General features: G+C 41.9%; 1 protein-coding gene across 2 annotated transcripts in view; it reads left to right on the top strand.

The window, feature by feature from the left end:
* Window positions 1-23,305, top strand: part of LOC126262245 (GPI ethanolamine phosphate transferase 1) — a 274,209-nt gene that overhangs the window by 28,563 nt on the left and 222,341 nt on the right. For both annotated transcript variants that reach the window (XM_049958725.1, XM_049958726.1), the window contains one exon: window positions 21,665-21,764. In XM_049958725.1, coding sequence (XP_049814682.1) covers window positions 21,665-21,764 — 100 coding nt within the window. The remainder of the gene's footprint in view (window positions 1-21,664; window positions 21,765-23,305) is intronic.

Here is a 23,305-nt window from a genome sequence, read left to right as displayed (position 1 = left end):
AGCTTTTGACAGTGTGAACTGGATTTGAATCATTGAAATTTTAAAGATAGCTGGGATACGATACAATGACTGAAAGGTAATTTACAACTTCTAGAGAAACCACATGGCAATTATAAAACTGGAAGGAATTGAAAGAGAAGCAGTTGTTGAGAATGGAGTGAGACACGTGTATCCTATCCCTGATGTTATTCAGCAAACTGTGAAGGAAACTGAAAGGAAATTTTGAAAGGGAATTAGTATTTAGGAAGAAGACGTAAGGACTTTGCAATTTGCATAATTCTGTTAGCGATAGCTGAGGTCTTGAAAGAGCGGTGAAATTGATTGGATAGTGTCTTCAATGGTTGAAGTAGAGAGGATATAAAATGTAGACTGGCAATGGCAAGGAAAGCGTTTCTGAAGAAGAGAAATTTGTTAACATCGAATATAGATTTAAGTGTCAGGAAGTCGTTTCTGAAAGAATTTGTATGGAGCGTAGCCATGTATGGAAGTGAAACATGAACGATAAATAGTTTGGACAAGAACTGAATAGAAGCTTTCGAAATGTGGTGCTACAGAAGAATGCTGAAGATTAGATGGGTAGATCACATAACTAATGAGGAGGTACTGAGTAGGATTGGGGAGAAGAGGAGTTTGTGGCACAACTTGACTAGAAGAAGGGATTGGTTGGTAGGACATGTTCTGAGGCATCAAGGGATCACCAATTTAGTATTGGAGGGCAGCGTGGAGGGTAAAAATCATAGAGGGAGACCAAGAGATGAATACACTAAACAGATTCAGAAGGATGTAGGTTGCAGTAGGTACTGGGAGATGAAGAAGCTTGCACAGGTTAGAGTAGCATGGAGAGCTGCATCAAACCAGTCTCAGGACTGAAGACCACAACAACAACAACAACAACAACAACAACAGTGTCTTCAAAATAGGTTGTGAGATGAGCATCAGTAAAAGTAAAACAATGGTGATGGAATGAAGTCGTCATGGTAATAGATTATGAAACGAGACAGTGAAAGTAGTAGGCTGCTGATGGCCAAAGTACAGAAGAAATAAAATGTACACTGGCAATAGCATGGAAAGCTGTTCTGAAAACATGGAATTTGTTAACTTTTAATATAATCAGAAGTCATAAGAAATCTTTTCTGAAGGTATTTGTTTGGAATATAGCATTGTATGTAAATGAAATGTGGAAGAAGGGCAATTCTGACAGAGAATGGAAGCTTTTGCAATGTCACACTGCAGAAGAATGAATGCTGAAGCTTAGATTGGCAAATGGAATAACAAATAAAAATGGGGGGGGGGGGGAGGGGGGAATTTAGGTACAACTAGACTAAAAGAAGGAATCAGTGGGTAGGACATATACTGAGACATCAAGGGATTACCAATTTGGTAATGGGGGGAGGAGGGGGGCTGGGGAACTTAGGGGGAGCCCAAGATATGAATACAGTAAGCAGGTTCAAATAGGCGTAGGTTGAAGCAGTTATACAGAGGTGGTGAGGCTTGCACAGAATAGGCTAGAGTAAATAGTTGTATCAAAACAGTCTTTGGGCTGAAGGTAACAAAAACACCAGATGGAAAAATACTGCAGAGAACTAATTAAATGCATCATTGTTGTAAATTAATGACAAATTGTATAAACTTTCTAAACAGTGATGTATCTCTTATATTGTTATATCAGCTACTGCACGCTGATTTTAATATGATGTACAACAAATAACCAATTTTATTTGTTCCTCGTAAATTATTAATAGTGCATAAATCATTAATTGAAAATAAAAGAGAAAGGGCTATAAACAAGTGTTGAGGACATATTCATTTCGAAAAAATATTTTTATTTTAGTTTCTATTTCTTTTTGTTATATTTGACAACAAAATCTACTGCAAGTATTTCAGTATAAAGTAAAGAGTATCTCCTTTGCATGGTTGCTAACAGAAAATTAAAGTAAAATGAAATAGTTTGTTATATTTAAGAACTGTTTGCCATTTTACTTATTATTCTGTTAAATAATTTTAAGCATCCCAAGCGTAAACAGTTTCACTTCAGTCCTCAGTTTCACTTCAGTCCTCACTTGGCAGAAGTCTGCAAAAATCAGAAGCCTTTGGTCACATAGCATATCTGCTTCATTGCCCACTTGCCACCTTTAAAATCCGACAATACCACAGCAGATTTGCAGCAAATACTCCAGTGCTGAACATGAGCTTGCTGTACAGTCAGTAGCTGTATGAAGTAAGTGTACTATTCAGGACCGGTTCGAGAACATTTTTCAACGCAAGTAACTTATCATCTGGCACCTCTCCTCTCCTGCTTTTTCCATTGTATTCTTCTACCCATGTAATTTTTTGTTGTGATACACACTGTTTACAAATCTTGGACTTGGCCGCTGGATGTCCTCTCATTGTGGCACCCCGAGTGGCCACTACTAATTGCGATACATCCTGTGTAGAAAATTTACAGTGTGCCTCTCCTGTTACTCCTTTCACCTTGGTGCCCCAAGTCTGTTTGGTAGTAGTTACTTCTTTATGATGTTACTTGGAAGAACTGACACTGTGACAACAGCGTGCGTTTATAGCCCGGGTGAGGGAAAGGCACCATTTTGCAGGCAGGGCGATTGATTGCACCATTCACAGGGGCCAATCTCGCCAAGGCCTCGATACAGTTCTGAGGAGGACATGGGCTGGGGTAAAAGACTGGAAGGGGAAGCCATCTGGTGTAAATTTTCACAGAGCAGAATTTAATTATTCCAGACACTATATTTATGAAACATTGAGTCTGGACTTGGCTGCCAGAGACAGTGATCATATCTTGTGTGAGCTATGTTTGCGTGAATGTGTGTGTGTTGTCTATTTCAGAAGAAGATCTTCTGGCACGAAAGCTAATGTGCCTAGTAATCTTTTTGCTGTGCTGTGCTGTGCTGTGCTTTCCCTAGTCACAGATAATTAAGACTGTGTCTTATGATCTCTGTCCAATTCAAGTAAAATGTGTTTGCTCCATAGTGACAAGAATACTCAAACTATGATGTCACATTGGAGTGTTCTTAGCAATTATTGTTATCTGGAACCAGACACAGATCTTGCTGGCAGTTTCAACTTTGTTGGTGCTTGACACTCCTGGTGTACTTGCTTTTTAACATCTCCAACCCTGGCTAAGGTACAATAATATGTGTATGTCTATACAAATAATAAAACTGCAAAACCATCTCATCTATACATTGAAAATGGTTGCCAACAGCTGATTGTGGGTGATGTAGGGAAAGTAACAGAATATAATAAGACTACTCTTAAAAACTTGGACTGTCTCAACATGCTAATCTACAAAACTGCTAGATGAACTGTCAAGGGGTTGTCACAGGTAACTTGAGCATAGCTTGAGACAGCATACAGACTGTATTTCATCAATATCAGATTATGGGGAAAAAAATTTTAATTTAAAATTTTAGCAGTGTGCTCAGATTAGTAGTTCGGATGCTGACCTACTTCAGTGACATGATCATCACGACATAATATGCCAAAGACCCAATAGATGGCGCTGTTACTCCCCCCCCCCCCCCTCCCCCTAGTGACAGAATTCTTTTCAGCGTTTTCTGAAGTTTACAACAGTGACAGAATTAAGTGCCACGATCTTATCTTTATGAATACAGACTAACATATGGTTCATCCAAACAATGCCAGATGTTCTACTTGTGCTTGTTTTTACAAACAAGGAGCAGACCTACTCCTCCTTCTGATATACAGACAATTATCAGAATATCCCCCTCATCAAGATACTTGCTGAGAACGCCACTTACTTGATGATAACAAGCACCGAGATGACACTCTGGCTGAAGTAGGCGTTAAGGACAATGTGCACTGATTGCATCATTTCTTTGCCATTTCGCTGGTATTTTGTGACCTTCCTGACACTGCACTGTTTTGGCAAAAACACCAGGCTAAGATGGCTGAAGACTTTTATAAGAATTTTGTACAAAATATTGTAAGGGAACAGAACTACAGATTGTGTGACTGTGCTCTTAATGCTTGGTGGCTATTCAAAATTTGGTTACATCTGTAGGAAGAAATCCTCTCCCTCAGTTCGATTGCCAGCACCTTTAGTAGAAGATGAATTCATCGACAGAGAGAATGCAATGGAAATGAGTTACAATCCAGCAGATCATGTGGAAAACTTGCAAAATGGATCCAAAACCTAATGGAAGAACGGCGCACAATATTCAGATGCATTTATGGGTGTGTCTACAGTAATATGGGAGAAATTTTTTTCTGGTTGCATCTTGTGGGACAGGGTAAACGTTCCTCACCAGAACCATATCGGCACAATTATGAGCCCAAGGACAATTAGCTGTTGCTTTATTGGGAATCACAGCCACTTTGTTACCTGATGGTAAAACTGCTCTTACAATGTTTAAACTCCTGATAGATTTGGATATCAGTGAACACAGTTTGTGACACCTCTAGGAACAATGACAAAGCCAGGGTTCTATGTGATTGCTGCTCAATAATATTGGTGGAGTACACCATGAGCAATCAAAAAGTAGTGGAGGCAGTTGATATAATCCTCAGAGATATTCAGCAAAATGATCAGGTCATCGGTGGTGTTAAAATCCTTTTTGTGACAGCTTTAGGCAGACATTTTCAGTTGTACCACGGAAAACAAGGGCAGATGAGAAAGAGCACACTTGAAGATCTCACGTCTGTGGCGACACCATGCAGATGGACTTAACAGTGAACATGCAGCCATGAATAGGAGGCAATGCAAATGGACAGTAGTTTTTTGATTTATTGTTAAAACTTCCCGTAAGAAGATGATCAAATCATTTTGCCTGGTGATTTGTGCCCGTACAGTACTTTCGCTTCAATACCTTATTTCTTCAGTTTATGGTGATTACATGCAAACAACAATTCGTTAAAACTCTTGGCTTTGTAAAGGGCTGTGACAACTTGAGTTGTCTTGTGACAGCCAGAGCGAGAGCACCAGCAGCAGCGAGTACTGTTTGTATAAAGCGTTTATTTTGCATTTTGTTTACGACCTTCCACTAAGGAAGGGATTCTATTAGTGTTTATCTGCTCTGCATAGTAACTAACAGTTCTTGATAAAACTTTACGTAGTTTTCGTGTTAGATTTCTTAGTGTTTTCTTGATCGTTTGGAACAGAAAGCGCCCAAAAACCGTCTTTTGTTTGTTTCGCGGCCGTTAGCCACTAGTCACTTGAATCAGCAGTTGTCTTGTGACAGCCAGAGCGAGAGCACCAGCAGCAGCGAGTACTGTTTGTATAAAGCGTTTATTTTGCATTTTGTTTACGACCTTCCACTAAGGAAGGGATTCTATTAGTGTTTATCTGCTCTGCATAGTAACTAACAGTTCTTGATAAAACTTTACGTAGTTTTCGTGTTAGATTTCTTAGTGTTTTCTTGATCGTTTAGAACAGAAAGCGCCCTAAAACCGTCTTTTGTTTGTTTCGCGGCCGTTAGCCACTAGTCACTTGAATCAGCAGTTGTCTTGTGACAGCCAGAGCGAGAGCACCAGCAGCAGCGAGTACTGTTTGTATAAAGCGTTTATTTTGCATTTTGTTTACGACCTTCCACTAAGGAAGGGATTCTATTAGTGTTTATCTGCTCTGCATAGTAACTAACAGTTCTTGATAAAACTTTACGTAGTTTTCGTGTTAGATTTCTTAGTGTTTTCTTGATCGTTTAGAACAGAAAGCGCCCTAAAACCGTCTTTTGTTTGTTTCGCGGCCGTTAGCCACTAGTCACTTGAATCAGCAGTTGTCTTGTGACAGCCAGAGCGAGAGCACCAGCAGCAGCGAGTACTGTTTGTATAAAGCGTTTATTTTGCATTTTGTTTACGACCTTCCACTAAGGAAGGGATTCTATTTGTGTTTATCTGCTCTGCATAGAAACTAACAGTTCTTGATCGTTAGGAGAGAAATTTATTTTGTACTTATTTGCTGCGCTTAGCTTTTAAATAGTTTTTCTGGGAAAACCTAGCATATATTTCGCGTCTCGTATTTCAGTGAGTGTTTCTTGATTATCAGAGTAGCTCATCAGAAGATTATCTTGGGAATTTGTCACCGTATAGAGTAGGGTAAACATAGTCATGTGTAGGGACTGTGGTTGTTGTGAGCGGACGCAAGGAGAATTGGCCACTCTTCGGGGGCAGGTGGAGGCTTTGTCTGTTAGGCTCATCGAGCTCGAGGCGCAGGCGTCGGCTCGTAGTGGCGTTGGGGCAACTGTGGTGAGACCTATGCCTACTTCGGTGGCCTTGGAATCACATGGAACCCCTGATGTCGCTGCGTCTTCCGGCAGTGAGCATCTTACCGGTCAGCCATCACTCCAGGGTGAATGGCGGACAGTGGTGGGCTCACGCGTGCCTGGCCGAAAGGCGAAGGTGGGATCTGGCCGCGTGGCAGCTGCCTTACCCCTTTCCAACAGGTACGGGGTGCTTCCTAGTGGTGATGACATCGTTTCCGAGCCACCACAGGATGCCTCGCCTGTTGGGCCAGTGGCCGATTCTCCGGCAAGGTCCCGACAGTCACAGAGGGCGGGCCTATTAGTTATAGGGAGCTCCAACGTTAGGCGGGTTATGGAGCCCCTCAGGAAAATAGTGGGTAGGTCGGGGAAGAATGCCAGTGTGCACTCGGTGTGCTTGCCGGGGGGTCTCGTCCGTAATGTGGAGGAGGCCCTTCCGGCAGCTATTGAACGCACTGGGTGTGACCGGCTGCAGATAGTAGCACATGTCGGAACGAATGACGCCTGCCGCTTGGGTTCTGAGGCCATCCTTGGTTCCTTCCGGCGGCTGGCCGATTTGGTGAAGACAACCAGCATCGCACGCGGAGTGCAAGCTGAGCTTAATATCTGCAGCATAGTGCCCAGAGTCGATCGCGGTCCTCTGGTTTGGAGCCGTGTGGAGGGTCTAAACCAGAGGCTCAGACGACTCTGCGACTATAATGGTTGCAAATTCATTGACCTCCGTTATTGGGTGGAGAACTGTAGGGCCCCCCTAGACAGGTCAGGCGTGCACTACACACCGGAAGCAGCTACTAGGGTAGCAGAGTACGTGTGGCGTGCACACGGGGGTTTTTTAGGTTAGAGGGACCCCCCCTTGGGCGAAACGATAAAATACCTGACGGCTTACCAGAGAGAACATCAGCATCGTTGATAAAGAACGTCCGTCCTCAGAGACCAAAAACAGGAAAAGTTAACGTAATATTGGTAAACTGCAGGAGTATCCAGGGCAAGGTTCCTGAATTAGTATCGCTTATTGAAGGAAATAGTGCGCATATAGTATTAGGAACGGAAAGTTGGTTAAAACCGGAAGTGAACAGTAACGAAATCCTAGACACAGAATGGAATATATACCGCAAGGATAGGATAAACGCCAATGGTGGAGGAGTATTTGTAGCAGTAAAGAATTCAATAATATCCAGTGAAGTTATTAGCGAATGCGAATGTGAAATAATCTGGGTTAAGTTAAGTATCAAAGGTGGGTCAGATATGATAGTCGGATGCTTCTATAGACCACCTGCATCAGCAACCGTAGTAGTTGAGCGCCTCAGAGAGAACCTGCAGAACGTCGTGAAGAAGTTTCGTGATCATACTATTGTAATAGGGGGAGACTTCAATCTACCAGGTATAGAATGGGATAGTCACACAATCAGAACTGGAGCCAGGGACAGAGACTCTTGTGACATTATCCTGACTGCCTTGTCCGAGAATTACTTCGAGCAGATAGTTAGAGAACCAACTCGTGAAGCTAACGTTTTAGACCTCATAGCAACAAATAGACCGGAACTTTTCGACTCCGTGAATGTAGAAGAGGGTATCAGTGATCATAAGTCAGTGGTTGCATCAATGACTACAAGTGTAATAAGAAATGCCAAGAAAGGAAGGAAAATATATTTGCTTAACAAGAGTGATAGGGCACAAATCGCAGAATATCCGAGTGACCACCATCAAACGTTCATTTCTGAGGAAGAGGATGTGGAACAAAAATGGAAAAAATTCAGAAACATCGTCCAGTACGCCTTAGATAAGTTCGTACCGACTAAGGTCCAAAGCGAGGGGAAAGATCCACCGTGGTATAACAATCATGTACGAAAGGTACTACGGAAACAAAGAAAGCTTCATCATAGGTTTAAGAGTAGTCGAATCATAGCTGATAAGGGAAAGCTGAACGAAGCGAAAAAGAGCGTAAAGAGAGCAATGAGAGAAGCATTCAACGAATTCGAACATAAAACATTGGCAAACAATCTAAACAAGAACCCTAAAAAGTTTTGGTCATATGTAAAATCGGTAAGCGGATCTAAATCCCCTATTCAGTCACTCGTTGACCACGATGGCACCGAAACAGAGGACGACCGAAGAAAGGCAGAAATACTGAATTCAGTGTTCCGAAACTGTTTCACTGCGGAAAATCGTAACACGGTCCCTGACTTCAGCCGTCGCACGGACGCCAAAATGGAAAATATTGAAATAAACGATATCGGAATTGAAAAACAACTGCTATCACTTAGTAGCGGAAAAGCATCCGGACCAGACGAGATACCCGTAAGATTCTACAGTGATTATGCTAAAGAACTTGCCCCCTTTCTATCAGCAATTTATCGTAGATCTCTGGAAGAACGTAAAGTACGTAGCGACTGGAAGAAAGCGCAGGTCGTTCCCATTTTCAAGAAGGGGCATAAATCAGATGCGAATAATTATAGGCCTATTTCGCTTACGTCAATCTGTTGTAGAATAATGGAACATGTTTTATGTTCTCGTATTATGACGTTCTTAGATAATACAAATCTCCTTCATCATAACCAACATGGATTCCACAAACAGAGATCATGTGAAACTCAGCTCGCCCTATTTGTCCAAGAAATTCACAGTGCCGTAGACACTGGCGAGCAGATTGATGCCGTATTCCTGGACTTCAGGAAGGCATTTGATACGGTTCCGCACTTACGTTTAGTGAAAAAAATACGAGCTTACGGAATATCGGACCAGGTTTGTGATTGGATTCAGGATTTCCTAGAAGAAAGAACACAACATGTCATTCTTAACGGTTCAAAATCTGCAGATGTAGAGGTAATTTCGGGAGTACCGCAAGGAAGCGTGATAGGACCTTTATTGTTTACAATATACATAAATGACTTAGTTGACAACATCGGTAGCTCCGTGAGGCTATATGCAGATGACACGGTTGTCTACAAGAAAGTAGCAACATCAGAAGACTCGTACGTACTCCAGGAAGACCTGCAGAGGATTAATGAATGGTGCGACAGCTGGCAGCTTTCCCTAAACGTAGATAAATGTAATATAATGCGCATACATAGGGGCAGAAATCCATTCCAGTACGATTATGCCATAGGTGGTAAATCATTGGAAGCGGTAACGACCGTAAAATACTTAGGAGTTACTATCCGGAGCGATCTGAAGTGGAATGATCACATAAAACAAATAGTGGGAAAAGCAGGCGCCAGGTTGAGATTCATAGGAAGAATTCTAAGAAAATGTGACTCATCGACGAAAGAAGTAGCTTACAAAACGCTTGTTCGTCCGATTCTTGAGTATTGCTCATCAGTATGGGACCCTTACCAGGTTGGATTAATAGAAGAGATAGACATGATCCAGCGAAAAGCAGCGCGATTCGTCATGGGGACATTTAGTCAGCGCGAGAGCGTTACGGAGATGCTGAACAAGCTCCAGTGGCGGACACTTCAAGAAAGGCGTTACGCAATACGGAGAGGTTTATTATCGAAATTACGAGAGAGCACATTCCGGGAAGAGATGGGCAACATATTACTACCGCCCACATATATCTCGCGTAATGATCACAACGAAAAGATCCGAGAAATTAGAGCAAATACGGAGACTTACAAGCAGTCGTTCTTCCCACGCACAATTCGTGAATGGAACAGGGAAGGGGGGATCAGATAGTGGTACAATAAGTACCCTCCGCCACACACCGTAAGGTGGCTCGCGGAGTATAGATGTAGATGTAGATGTTGAAATGATCAAGCTGCAAAAATTAACTGACATACTCACTCATGTTGAGAGAGAAAAATTATTACTAGAGTCGTGTAGCAAGATGACTATACCAGTAATCCAGTGAAATTTTTACACTCTTGTTGTAACTCACTATGTGGAAAACACAAGTTGACACTTCCAGAACAAGTATATTTAATGATCTCACAGAACAATAGTTCACAGTGGGTGCAGTGTGTGGCAAGGTATGGCATAACCACACGGCAAGGTGGGCACAGTACAATTCTAGCTAGCTTAGTAAATAGTCTGATGAGCAAGAGCAGGCTGGGGGTGATCGCCAGGTGACAATTGGATATGTAGATGGTGTGTCACAGGTTGCACTAGGAGATGTCTGCACAGCCATTGTGCACAATCACTTAGCTGCACTCTTCTCCCCCTGGCAGCCATGCTTCACAGTAGAGAGTTCCGAGTGACCATCACGTTACCTGTGTCAGTCAAGCAAAGACAGCACATTGAATTACTACATCCCTTCTTACATGGGAAAGTGGCGAGCTGCATTTCAGTGAGCAGTTCCCAGTCAATGTAGACAGCAGCGTATGGCCGAAACAGCTGGAGTCTTGGTGGCCCCAACGCTGGTAGCAGAGGCCTCTCCAAAGTCCATCTTACAAACATGGATAGAGGTGATTTTGACGGTGTGTCACCATCCGGTCCCCTGTGCCAGAGTGAACACTTAACTTCCCTGCTGCTGTTGGATGATGCAGGAATCCACTTGTCCTGACATCTGAAGCCCTATGCCCACATGCAGATGCCCGCCCAGAAATGCGGAGACAGCACTGCAGATGGCCCCACAGGCGTTGGTAGCATGGGATGGAGGAGAGTATGGGGCGTACGGCCATTGAGGAGTTCCGCGAGACACTTTTCCCTGTCGGCATTGACCTGTAGGAACTCATAAAAAGTGTTAATGCTTCACTGTAGGAGCAGCTGCCACATATTCCTTCATCTGTGTTTTAAAAGTTTAGACAAGTCTTTCAACCTCACCATTTTTGGGGGTGGAAAGACAGAGACAGCAGGTGTTAAATGCTATTTCTGTAGCAGAACTCAACAAAAACCAGGTAACCAAAACGTGACATTGTCCAACAGTGTGAGAGTAAGTCCTACAGTAGCGAAAATTGTGCTGCACACTCTGACCTTAGCCCCGCATGTATGGACTGACAGTTGACCACTTATGGAAAGTTGGTGTATGCATTGAGGACAATCAGCCAGGTAGTACCCAGGAAGGGACCCGCCAAGTCAAGATGAACCCTTTCCCAGAGGCGTGAGGGTGTTGGCATGGGTGAGAGCGTTTGACAGTGTGCTACTTGCTATTGTTCACACTGATGACATTTGTGAACAAGATGTTTGGCTTGCCAGCCAACGCCCAGCCAGTACACATGGCACCAGGTGAGCAGTTTAGTTCCCAAGATGCCCTAACGACTATGGTGCACGAGCCATAAGAATGTCAGGTGCAGAGGTTCCAGTGGGACTGCCATGAAAGACCATTGATGTTTGGTTAGTAAGATCACTCTGTCGACCAGTATTAGCAGGTGTAATGCCGCAACTGATTGGTGTCCAGACCAGTAATGTTGTCGGGCCAGCCCTGTTGTATGTACTGCCATATCAGTTGTACGAGGGTGTCCCTGATTGTGGCCGTAACCACAAGGTCCTTCATGCTGTCAAAAGTGGATCTCGTCTTGGTCAAACTTCAGGTCAGGGGATGGAATGGCATGTCTGCATAGGCATGTTGAGTGGTATTGCAGAAGTGAATTTCGTAATTGTACCTGCTGAGAAAGAATGTCCAGTGCTGGAGGTGGTGGGTACTCCTCTCAGGTATTATATGCACAAACTAAGTTGAACTCAGCTCGATGGCTGATGGGAGTGACTGTAAATGGGAAATGTCTTTACGGACACTCCCATCGGCTGGCGTGCTGATTGTCAGCTTAGTCAGTGTGCATGTAGTAAGTTTGCTACAGGACTTAAGATGGATGTCATGGTCTTATAATCCTTAATGAGGTGAAACTTTGTTCTGTATAGGAATACGTGGAATTCCTTCAGCGCAAAGATGATCGTGAAGGGCTCTTTCTTGATTTGTGAATACCTCTACTGTATGGCATTGAGCATCTTCAAAGCAAATGCAATTGGATATTCAGAGCCATCCTCATCTCTCTGTGCCAGGACAGCCCCCAAGCCCCGTTCAGAGGCGTCTGCTGCTACCACTACCTGGTTGCCCGTTTGAAATGTGGTGAAACATGGTGCTGGCAGGAGGGCCTGTTTCAGGGTTTTGAATACCTGTTCTCATACCTCCAACAATACAAAAGGCACACCCTTCTCCTGCAGGTTGTTGAGTGGGTGCACGATCAATGGCACACCTGGGATACATTTTCTGTAATTAGATTTTTTTCTCAGATAAAATAGACCTCCTTTGAATTTGTGGGGCGAGGAAGGGCAATGGTGGATTCGACCAGTTTCTGTTTGGGCGTAATACCTTCGCAGGACCAGTGTTTGAAAAAAAAATAAAGAGAGAGAGAGATAGTGTGTGAGATTGCATTTAAGGCCTGTGGACTGGAGTGTGCGGAACAGCCACCACATGTTTCCTAAGTGTTCTTCCGTAGTGACCTCCGTCACCACAGTGTCATCTAGATAATTTATACAGCCTGAACCTTCCTGCAACAGCTGCTCAGAAATCTTTGAAAGGTTGCTGGTGCACTGGCCACCCGAAAACTAAGCGTCTGAAATGATGTAATCCATGCGGCCTGTTGACTACCAGCACATCCTGTGATTCCTCATTGAGGGGTAGCTGTAAGCAAGTTTAGGAAAGATCGATCTGGCTTCTGAAAGTGCAGAGAGAAGCTCATCTGGGATACATATCAATCTCTGACTGGGAATTGACATAACCTTAAAATCTCCACACAGGTCCAGTTTTCGTGATGTATTTTTCACAATAACAAAAGCTGTTGCCCTCTCACTTGCAAACATGGATTCAGTGATGTCCAGGTCTGTCAATCTATTGAGCTTATTCTTGATACCATCCCTCAATGCAACAGGCATGGTTGTTCACAGAAGAAGCAAGGGTGTGCCAACATATTGATATATTGTACACTTAAAGTTCTCCGCTTTTCCTAGACTGTCAGAGAAATTTCAGGGTACTCATTATGGAAGGTTTTCAATCCCTGAAATGATATGTTTGAAAGTTTAACAGGGATGCATGGCCCTCGTGCCAACTTATAGTTGAACTTGTTTATTGCGCAAAGTGAGTATGATCAACAGTTTCCTGGTGACTGTGATGTGAGACTCTGACAAAATCACATTAGTGTCCATTAGTTCCTGTCAAGATGAGTGTGTTTTGCCCAGATCATGGCAGACAGACATGAGATGTCCTTACACTGTGCTTACCTGTCAGGGCAGTCTTCTCTGACATGTGTTCAAAAACAGTCTGGTTACAAAGGAAACAAGTGCAGGTCAGGGGAGTGAGACTACTTTCCTTGTTTATGAGACAGAGCCAGAGTGTTATGATGTTTATGCTCTACTGTAGAGGCATTTGCTGTGTTGGAAAAATTGGAACACTTTTCATGGTTTGACATGACATCCACCACCTTGACCAAGAATTCTAATTGATTGCCTGTAGTCTGTATAACTTCAAAGGATTGACCGTGTTTTAAAACATCCTTCAAAGCAGGGTCCTTAGTTTGTAGAGCTTTCTGATGCACCTAATATTCAGAGCCACTCAAATGATCATGCCCCTAATCACTTCTGCATACAATTCCTTATTTACTGCAGTCATAAAACAGCATTTCCTGCTGAGTTCCTACAGTTCAGTCACCCATGCATGGTATGACTGATTAGGCTGTTTATGACACTGATAAAATTCCACTTAGGATGCAATGACATACCAGAATCAGTGAAATTAGGTAGATAATAGAGCACACATTTTGTCAAAGGTCAAATGTGCCAGTTCTGTGAGATGGGCCAGTTTGCACAAAATCTGGTTCATATTGGGTACAATCCACAGTAGGAAAACTGACTTTACAATGGCTGGATCCATTACCTGAAATGCGATAAAGTGTTGCTGGGGCCACTTCGCTTAAGCTTCCCACTCTTCCGCCATCTTTCTGTAAGGTGGGAATCATGGCGGATTTGTAGCTGACTGCCAGGAGGACAACAAGGCTTCCTGACTTTTCTATCCCCCTAATTGCTGTACCACAACTTCCATTGACACACCCAGGATGGTAGTCTGTTGCGCGGGAACTATTGTTGTGTAACAGAAATGAAAAATGTGCCTAGTCAGTGCCAGTTATGTTGTAAATCAGAACATAAAAAAACACAAGATAACACTTCCAGAACAAATATATCTAATGATCTCAGAGGACAATAGTTCACAAGAGATACAATATATGGCATAGCCACTTGGCAGGACAGGTGCAGTACCATTATAGCTAATGTAAATAGCACGATGAGCATGAGCAGACTGAGGGGATCACTGGGGCAGCAGTCACATACATAGATGGTGTGGCACAAGTAGAGCTGGAAGGTCCCCACGCAGCCATCATGCTCAGTCGCTTAGCCACTTTCTCTCTCCCTGATGGCCACACTTCATGGTAGCGGACACAGAGTGACTGTTATGTCGTACTTGCCAGTTGTGTGACAACAGCTGATGTAGCCCAATGGGTATGGTACAAGGCTTACAGTTACTTCCCTCCAATGTAACATCATAGAAGCAGAAATTTTGATGAAAAGTGGTGCAGTCAAGTGAGATTTTATACTCCAATCCTGCTTATTCCCATTTCACTTTGAGTGTTTACAATTCCTAGGAAGCTTACGTTATGCCTTGACCATGAACAAAGCTTGAGTCCAGACACTGTGAGTTGCGGGCATGGACCATAATGTCAGTTGCTTTTTGCACTGCCAGCTCTGTGTTGCTCACTCCCATGTTACTGAAGCAAACAAGCTCTTTGTCCATGCCCCAATCATACCACTACAAACATTGTGCACAAAGAAGCTTTATGAGATAAAAATAAATTCCACGCATAAAAAGTCTCAGGCATAGCTATAAATAAATGCCCAGGCAGTGCTGCCTTTCTAAGCAAGTATAAAAATAAATCTGTGAACTAATTCATAAGTATGGGGTAAATATACCATAACCTGTTGGGCTCTAAGACTTGTTTTTGATAACTTCTACCCAACTGTATCTGTACACTATGAACCATTTCCAGGGGCACATGTGAACCATTATTTATTGTGTATGAACTGCAGAATAAAACTGAAGAATTTGCAGAATGCTATGACATTCAGTTTTTTTCACATCTCTACTCCAGAAAGAATCACTTGTTGTTGAGAATTCCAAAATCAGCATTAGGTAACAACTGAATGAAACAAGATAAATCAAAACAATAAAAAATGAATGAATAGCTTTCAGAGGTGAAATTGTAAAGGCAGTGGAAAACCAAATAAGCAAAAAGAGAAGGATCACTTGAAAACTTTGGATAAGGTATGATATATTCACTTTATTTTAGGAAAGGATAAAACACACAAATGCAGTAAATGAAGTGAACAAAAGGGAATGTAGTCCTGCAAAAAATGTTATTGACAGGAAGTGTGAAACGGTACAGCAGGCATGGGAAGAGAAGAAATGGAAAGCTATAGAAGCATTATGGCTATGAGAAAGATAGATGATACCTATAGGAAAATTAAAGAAACCTTTAAAGAAAAGAGAAGCAGCTGTATGAAAATCAAGAGCCCAGGTGGCTAGCCACTACTATGCAAAGAAGATAAGGCTGATAGGTGGAAGGAACATGTAAAAATCTGCACAAAGGAAAAGAACTCTTCTCAGTAAGCTTTAATCCTAGGGGGGACATCCCCAGGTGGCACATATGGGAATGCTCATAAGCAGCAATTGCAGCTGAAGGATGGGAGGGAAATAAAATACCAGCTGTGGACCACAAAGGCTGGAGAGAAATCTTTGATGCCAAGACTGCCATCAGAGCTTCTTTGAGGTCCAAGGCTGTGATGAGCATTTAGGTCAGAGCAACAATCAGAAACAGTGGCGTAAGAGCCCATAGGAGTCAATAGCAAGTCTCAAGTCTTGCAGGAAGATCCTGACCTTGGAGTCACATGGCAACCAACCATAAAATATTTAAGCGAAAAACTGATGCAATTATGCGTCACACACAAATGAAAGAGAAGTATAATGCTAAGATGACCCCCTCGAGTGATGAAAACATGAGGGTGTTCCCCACAAATGACAGAACATCTAAACAATGGTTCATTGTGCAAAGGTCAGAAGTGTGCATTTCTGTTTGGAACATCAGCACTAGGACAGGACACAATGCTGGATTAAGTGCTGTATAGAAAGGCGTCATATTAAAAAAATGGAAGGGGGCAAGATGATGACAGATAGGGAGAGGATATAAACTTCTATATATAATGGGACAGAGAATACCAGAAATGCGGTTGGGATAATGTTAGATCAGTATGTGGACCAAAATCTAATTGAAATAGATAGAAGGGGTCATAATATCTCGATACTATCTTGACAAAACTAGGTAGGGAGTGCCTATGTGCAGCAAGTGTGATGTCCCAAAACCAAGAAACAAGAATTCTGGGAAGAACTGTATCTTCAGCTAAGTGCACATGCTGCATAAATTTTGATGAAATGTTTGTATTAAGCTGTCTACTTGACAGAAAATCTGAAGGTGTAATGAAATAGCACTTCTATTTTTTAATATAATTTACTGTAATCAGATAGTGTAATAAACCCATAAGCTGTTCAGAAAAGAAGGTTTGTTTAGTGGCTACATGAACCCTAAAACAGTCAAGTTTGTTTGTAGATGGTACAATAATTTATATTAGTGATGATCCTCGAGAAACAAGCATGGCTTACCAGCATTGCTGAAAAACAACACTAATATTGTTCAGTGCTGCTACATTTTTTCCATGCAGAATTTCTCACAGCAAGCGGAGTACAAACAGAATAACTCTCTAAACAAGTGTTGTAATTTGGCATTTCAACATAAACTCACAACTATTCCATCCATTTAATGAGGACCCATGATGTACGGCTCCAAACTATTTAACAATTTGAAACACTTTTATTACTAAAACATATATTTGCACTTGTATGAATCCAAAACATTGTTAAGGCTAGACAAATTTTCTGTGTCAAATGGTCTAAAACAGTTCATACTGGAAAAACTTCTGAATGAATTCTATCAACAAACTACTTAGCTCAAAACTTCAAACAGCAGACTAATGCTTATGTCCAATCATCCCATTGTATATAACACCATCTTTTTGTGGCCAAAAACTACCTTCTCATGCCTTTGTAGTGATTTGAATAGGCTATTAAAGAGCCGATCCAGTGGCTCAAGCTGACCCAAACAAGCTCTCAGCTACATATGTGGGAATCTCCACTACAGACTGTTAACAAAGATCTACGCATTCAGAATAGGTTCCCAGGTATGTGAGTCAGCACCGAGTGTACATGATAGGGTGAGCATCAATGTGCAACGGTTTGTTGATGACACTGTAGTGTACAAGAAAGTGTCTTCGTTTAGTGACTGAGGGACAGTATATGGTGACTTAGAATTTCAATTGGGTTGATGAATAGCTGATTGTTGTAATTGTAGAACAATACAAGTTAATGCAGATGAGTAGGAAAAACAATTGTGTAATGTTCGAATACAGTATTAGTGGTATGCTACTTGACACAGTCACATTGATTACATATCTATATGCCTTTGTACAAGCCTTAATTTTTCTTATCTTGTCTTTGTGGTCCATACCCAAAACTTATGTCTGTAGCAGTAGAACCATTCTGCAGTCAGCCACAAATGCCGATTCTCCAAATTTTCTCAGTGGTGGTTTGTGAAATGGACATCATCTTCCCTCCAGGGATTCATACAGTATATGATTTCACGAAGCATCTTCATAATGTGTTCCTAAAACTAATGGCAATAAATCTAGCAGCACATTTATATTGCTTTGATGTCCTCCTTTAATCCAACTTGGAATTGAATGGCTGTTGATCTCACTATTTTTAATATGTACCTCCCCGTCAGACTGGGAAATACAGTACCCTGAGTTACTTAACCTGATGCAGCAACTCCACCGACCCTTCTTCCTCCCTGAGGCTTTTAATGTGCATAACACCTTTGGGGGAGTCCCAGGCAATCTGCTTGGAGTCTCCTCACTGTATTGTTGGTTGATGATTTTAAATCATGTTATCCCAATGACAGATTCCCTGCCCATTTCAGTACAGGACACAGTTCATTCTTGGCCATCAGTCTTACACTTTTGTAGCAGTCCTATACTCCAAGGGCCATTCTCACAGATGGAGGGCTGGGGAAATTGGGGTGAGACTGCAAGACCGTCAGCGAGCTCATGAATGACTCAAATGACATTTCTTGATGGTCAGTTTCATAATCTTCAAATAGCTTCAAAAACAAAGAATGCTGGGAATAGTTTACATCCTCCCTGGAAATGCATACCCCCTCCGCCCAGATGGGGGTGAAACACTGTGGGTTATTTGACCACCAATGCCCAATGACTATTCCTGGCCTTCACCTTCGTGGTATTTCCACTGGTCCCCGTGACTTCTTGGAGCATTTTGTGATCAACTTTGCAGACACATCAATGGTTCACTCTTACCGCCCTTCTTTCCAGGCACAAAATAAAGGATGAAGGACATTTTCCTGTCTTTTACTATACACTGTTCAGAACCATACAATGAACCATTCACAGAGAGGGAACTACTTGTTGGCCTTGACTCACAACATGACGTAGCACTAGGTGCCGACTTGCTCCATAATGAACTGTTCCAAAACCTTAATGTATATCAGAAAAATTAACTTCTCAGAGTTTTTAATTTATCTGCCTCAGTGGTGAATATCTCACACAGTGGTGGAATTGTACCATTATCCAAATCCTTAAGCCAGGAAAGGACCCATACTCCATTGACAGCTACTGACCAGGCACCATTACTTGTATGCTGTTTAAATCACTTGACAGGATGATGATCCTTGGATTGTGCTGGTCCCTCAAGTCGTGAGGCCTTTTGCCCACCTACCAGCATAGTTTATGGAAGAACCAGACCACAACCAACCACTTGGTCAGATTAGAAGTGGCAATACCACTTCACTTACCTTTTACTAAATACCACCATCTTGCTGAAGTTTAGTTTGACTTATACTATCATATGTTGATCATACTCTATGGCTGGGGTTTTTGTTGCACTTTACTGACATTTATATACAACCTCGTGTCCTACTGATCATTCATGGTTAGTTAATAAACACCTCAGCTGTCCCCACAGCTGCAGGAGAATGAGATATTTCAGGCCTCTGTGCTCAGTGTTGCCTTTTCCCTTGTAGCCATCAATGGAATAATTGACTCTATGGGACTGACCATTACTCCTACCCTCTATGCAGATGACTTTTACCTTTAGTGTACCTTTCAGTCTATGGCTCTCACTGAGTGTCAATGCCAAGAAGCCGTGTAAAGGACCTCTCCTTGGGCCACAATCATGACCGTACTTTCTATCTCACCAAAATGCAGATCATGGGGTTTTGTCATCGCATCTTGATCCATTGAGATACAGAACTTTTCCAAGTAATCCAACACCTCAAAGAGGTTGTAAAAGCCTACTTCCTAGGGCTGCTCTGATGATAAATGGACGTGGCTTCCCCCTATCCATTAAGTTGTTTACAGGAACTGAATGACTCTGATTTCTCTGTCATACCTCTTAGATTGCTGACTACTTTACTCTGTTGGGGTTCATTAGGCCTGTAGTTGTATCACAATTAAACTATGGATTCCTGTATATGATTAAACAACACTATCATTGTTGCAGCTGAGGCTAGGTTTTTCACCAGGGCTTTCCAAAAGAAATCACTAGACAGTTGTTGGCTGAGTCTGGGATCCTACTGCTGCAGTTTTGGCTTCACCAACCATTACTTTACTATGCCTTCTCTGTCTCTCAATTCCTTAACTATCCCAACTATCAGATTATTTTACTCAGTCAGGAATTCTGATATTTGACACATGGCAGGACTCCAGATTGGAATTCAATGGGAAAACCTTCATAAAGATCTTTCTCTCCCTCAATTGGCTGTATCCACCAGGTCACTTCATGCAACCTCCTAGTTTCTACCTAGACCACACATTCAGCTTGGAGTGTAATGACAATGGTTGGTTGGTTATGGTGTGGTACACTCCATTTACAATCTGTCACCCTGATGCATATGTGTCAGCTTTATCTCCTAAATAATTTCCAGTTACTATTCTTGAAGTGGTTTCCTTTTGTGGTCCTGATATACTGTCCCATGAGATAGTGACGTATGACTACTTCACCTTTTGGAGTGATGTGGATGCTGGAAGAGCTTTAGTCAGTTTCAAGGTACTAAATTACATAAACCAGTTTTCACAACTCTTCTTTCTTGTACCAGCAGTGGTTCTCATGTACATTTCAAATTACAATGATGGGTAAACTAATCTCTCTTACTTCATAGCTTACATGTACCCCTGTGATGACATTATACGACAGCACATAGCTGACTGACAGTTTTCATAATGAAACTTAATTTGTTCCATCGTCTACATTCTTGGCAGCACCCCTTTGCTTCTTTATCTCTAGGGCACTGACAAGCCGTGGCATCTAAGCATTACAGGGTCTCCACAGCAGGTGGAAACACACATTTTTCATCATGCCTTGCCAGTGTCAAGGTAACTCCTTTTTTCATCTATCTGCAAATACGTAAAATGAGTGCAAGCACAGTGGGGTGTTCTGCTCTTAACAACTACCTAAACTACATTTTCACTTTCCACGAACATCTTTCATCGGCCTAAGAGGATGAAAGTGAACTTGTTATTGCATTGAATCCCACGTTACACTACAGATCCCCCCACTTAGATGGAATATTTTGTGCAACCCGACTTACTTAACTATTTACAACAATGCGTCTCACCTCCATGACACCCCAACCCCTTGGATTTGTGTGTAGATCCCAAATGACAGTGTTTTTTTAGAGTTACGATGGAAACCATTGCAACTGTATAAACACAGTTGTAATGTATGTATCTGATCGATACTGTTTTCGTGGTGTGGTGGATTTGTTGCACAGTTTACTTGCATCATTGTTATTGCTGTGCCTACAAATAAGTGCTGAGCTTTCCTGATGCAGTGTACAACCATTTGACTTCACTTATGGAAATACAAGCATACGACCACCTCTGTGGATTCACTCATACCTCCCGAAACACAGTGGGTACACATTCTAAGTGTCCCAGTAGCAACTGCATGTTAACAGATACAGTTTAAACTATCGGGCAGCATAGAAAAAGATGAACAACTTTGACTTAATCTTGTGTCTTGTTGATGTAGTTGCTGTTGGGTAAACAGTGACTTTTGTGAGAGCCTTTTATATGTTTTCTAGCAGTCGTACTTCAGATGTGGCAAATTTTCTTGGCTAATTGTAAGTCATCCATTTGTGCTAAATGTCCATAACATTTCAAACGTGTTTTTGTGCAACGGAACTTAATTGTACCATCGGAGAAAACATTTATTCTGGGCTTTTGCTCATCCAGGTAGCTTCTTTCGTATGCATCTTTTAAATTATTACCTATCTGCAAATTTTGTTGTAATCATAAACTTTTCAATCAGCTATGCATTTTGTTTTCAGGGGTGGAAAGAAAATCCTGTTGAGTTCGATACTGTGTTCAATCAGAGCCGCTTCACATGGTCCTGGGGAAGTCCTGACATTCTACCTATGTTTGCAAAAGGTATGTATACTCATTAATCATTAGATCAGCTACGTTGTTAAATAACTACAGACAGTATTTTCATACAGAGTGTACAAAGAAAAAACACCAAAGACATGTAGTATGTTATGGTCATTTTTTAAGAAGGTACCCAGTGTGGAAATGCATAGTTTCGGCACTATGGGCCATCAGAGTGTGATAATGATTGTGTTGGAGCTTCTTTGGATTGTGTTTGGTATCCTCCCTAGTTATGCATCCCCATTAGCTATCAGATTGAAGTGGACACTTATGACACCACAAACAGCTCTCAAATGGATTACACTGAGTACAACTCCTGACTGGGGTGACAAATACTTCCCACCTGTGACCAGATGCAGTATGCTTACTTCTGACAGGGTATTGATAATTATTGGTAATGATCCGTCTAATCATGTTACAAAATTTGAATTTTAAAATCCTTTTAACATTGTAATTCTGTCCGAGACAGCAAAGGACTTGGAAGAGCAGTTGAACGGAATGGACAGTGTCTTGAAAGGAGGATATAAGATGAACATCAACAAAAGTAAAACGAGGATAATGGAATGTAGTCGGATGTAGTAAGGTGATGCTGAGGGAATTAGATTAGGAAATGAGACACTTAAAGTAGTAAAGGAGTTTTGCTATTTGGGGAGCAAAATAAGTGATGATGGTCAAAGTAGAGAGGATATCAAATGTAGACTGGCAATGGCAAGGAAAGCGTTTCTGAAGAAGAGAAATTTGTTAACATCGAGTATAGATTTAAGTGTCAGGAAGTCGTTTCTGAAAGTATTGGTATGGAGTGTAGCCATGTATGGAAGTGAAACATGGACAATAAATAGTTTGGACAAGAAGAGAATAGAAGCTTTCGAAATGTGGTGCTACAGAAGAATGTTGAAGATTAGGTGGGTAGATCACGTAACTAATGAGGAGGTGTTGAATAGGATTGGGGAGAAGAGAAGTTTGTGGCACAACTTGACTAGAAGAAGGGATCGGTTGGTAGGACATGTCCTGAGGCATCAAGGGATCACAAATTTAGCATTGTAGGGCAGCGTGGAGGGTAAAAATCGTAGAGGGAGACCAAGAGATGAATACACTAAACAGATTCAGAAGGATGTAGGTTGCAGTAGGTACTGGGAGATGAAGGAGCTTGCACAGGATAGATTAGCATGGAGAGCTGCATCAAACCAGTCTCAGGACTGAAGACAACAACAACAACAAAATCCTTTTGGACCACACAGTAAATATATAAAAACATTACCACAGAATAGCACATAAAGTAATATGCTGTAACTTCCAGTGTTATGCGTGCACCGTTTCATAGTTTGTGCAGGAAGTTTGTGCTTGATTTGGCCTCTAGAGGCCACCCAGCCTGCTAATAAGACAGCAGATGCATGTGCAACCTGCAAGCTGCAACACCTATTGTAACTAATTACTTTATAGGCCGGAGCACAAAGCTCCACCAGGCACTTGTGTATCATTCATTGTATTGTTACTCTGCTTTCCATATATGTGAACAGTTTGAGCAATAAAATACAGTGTACTTT

The sequence above is a fragment of the Schistocerca nitens genome, chromosome 6 (genome assembly GCF_023898315.1).
Source record: "Schistocerca nitens isolate TAMUIC-IGC-003100 chromosome 6, iqSchNite1.1, whole genome shotgun sequence".
In the NCBI taxonomy this organism is placed as follows: domain Eukaryota; kingdom Metazoa; phylum Arthropoda; class Insecta; order Orthoptera; family Acrididae; genus Schistocerca; species Schistocerca nitens.
This window is presented reverse-complemented; position numbering and strand designations above follow the sequence as displayed.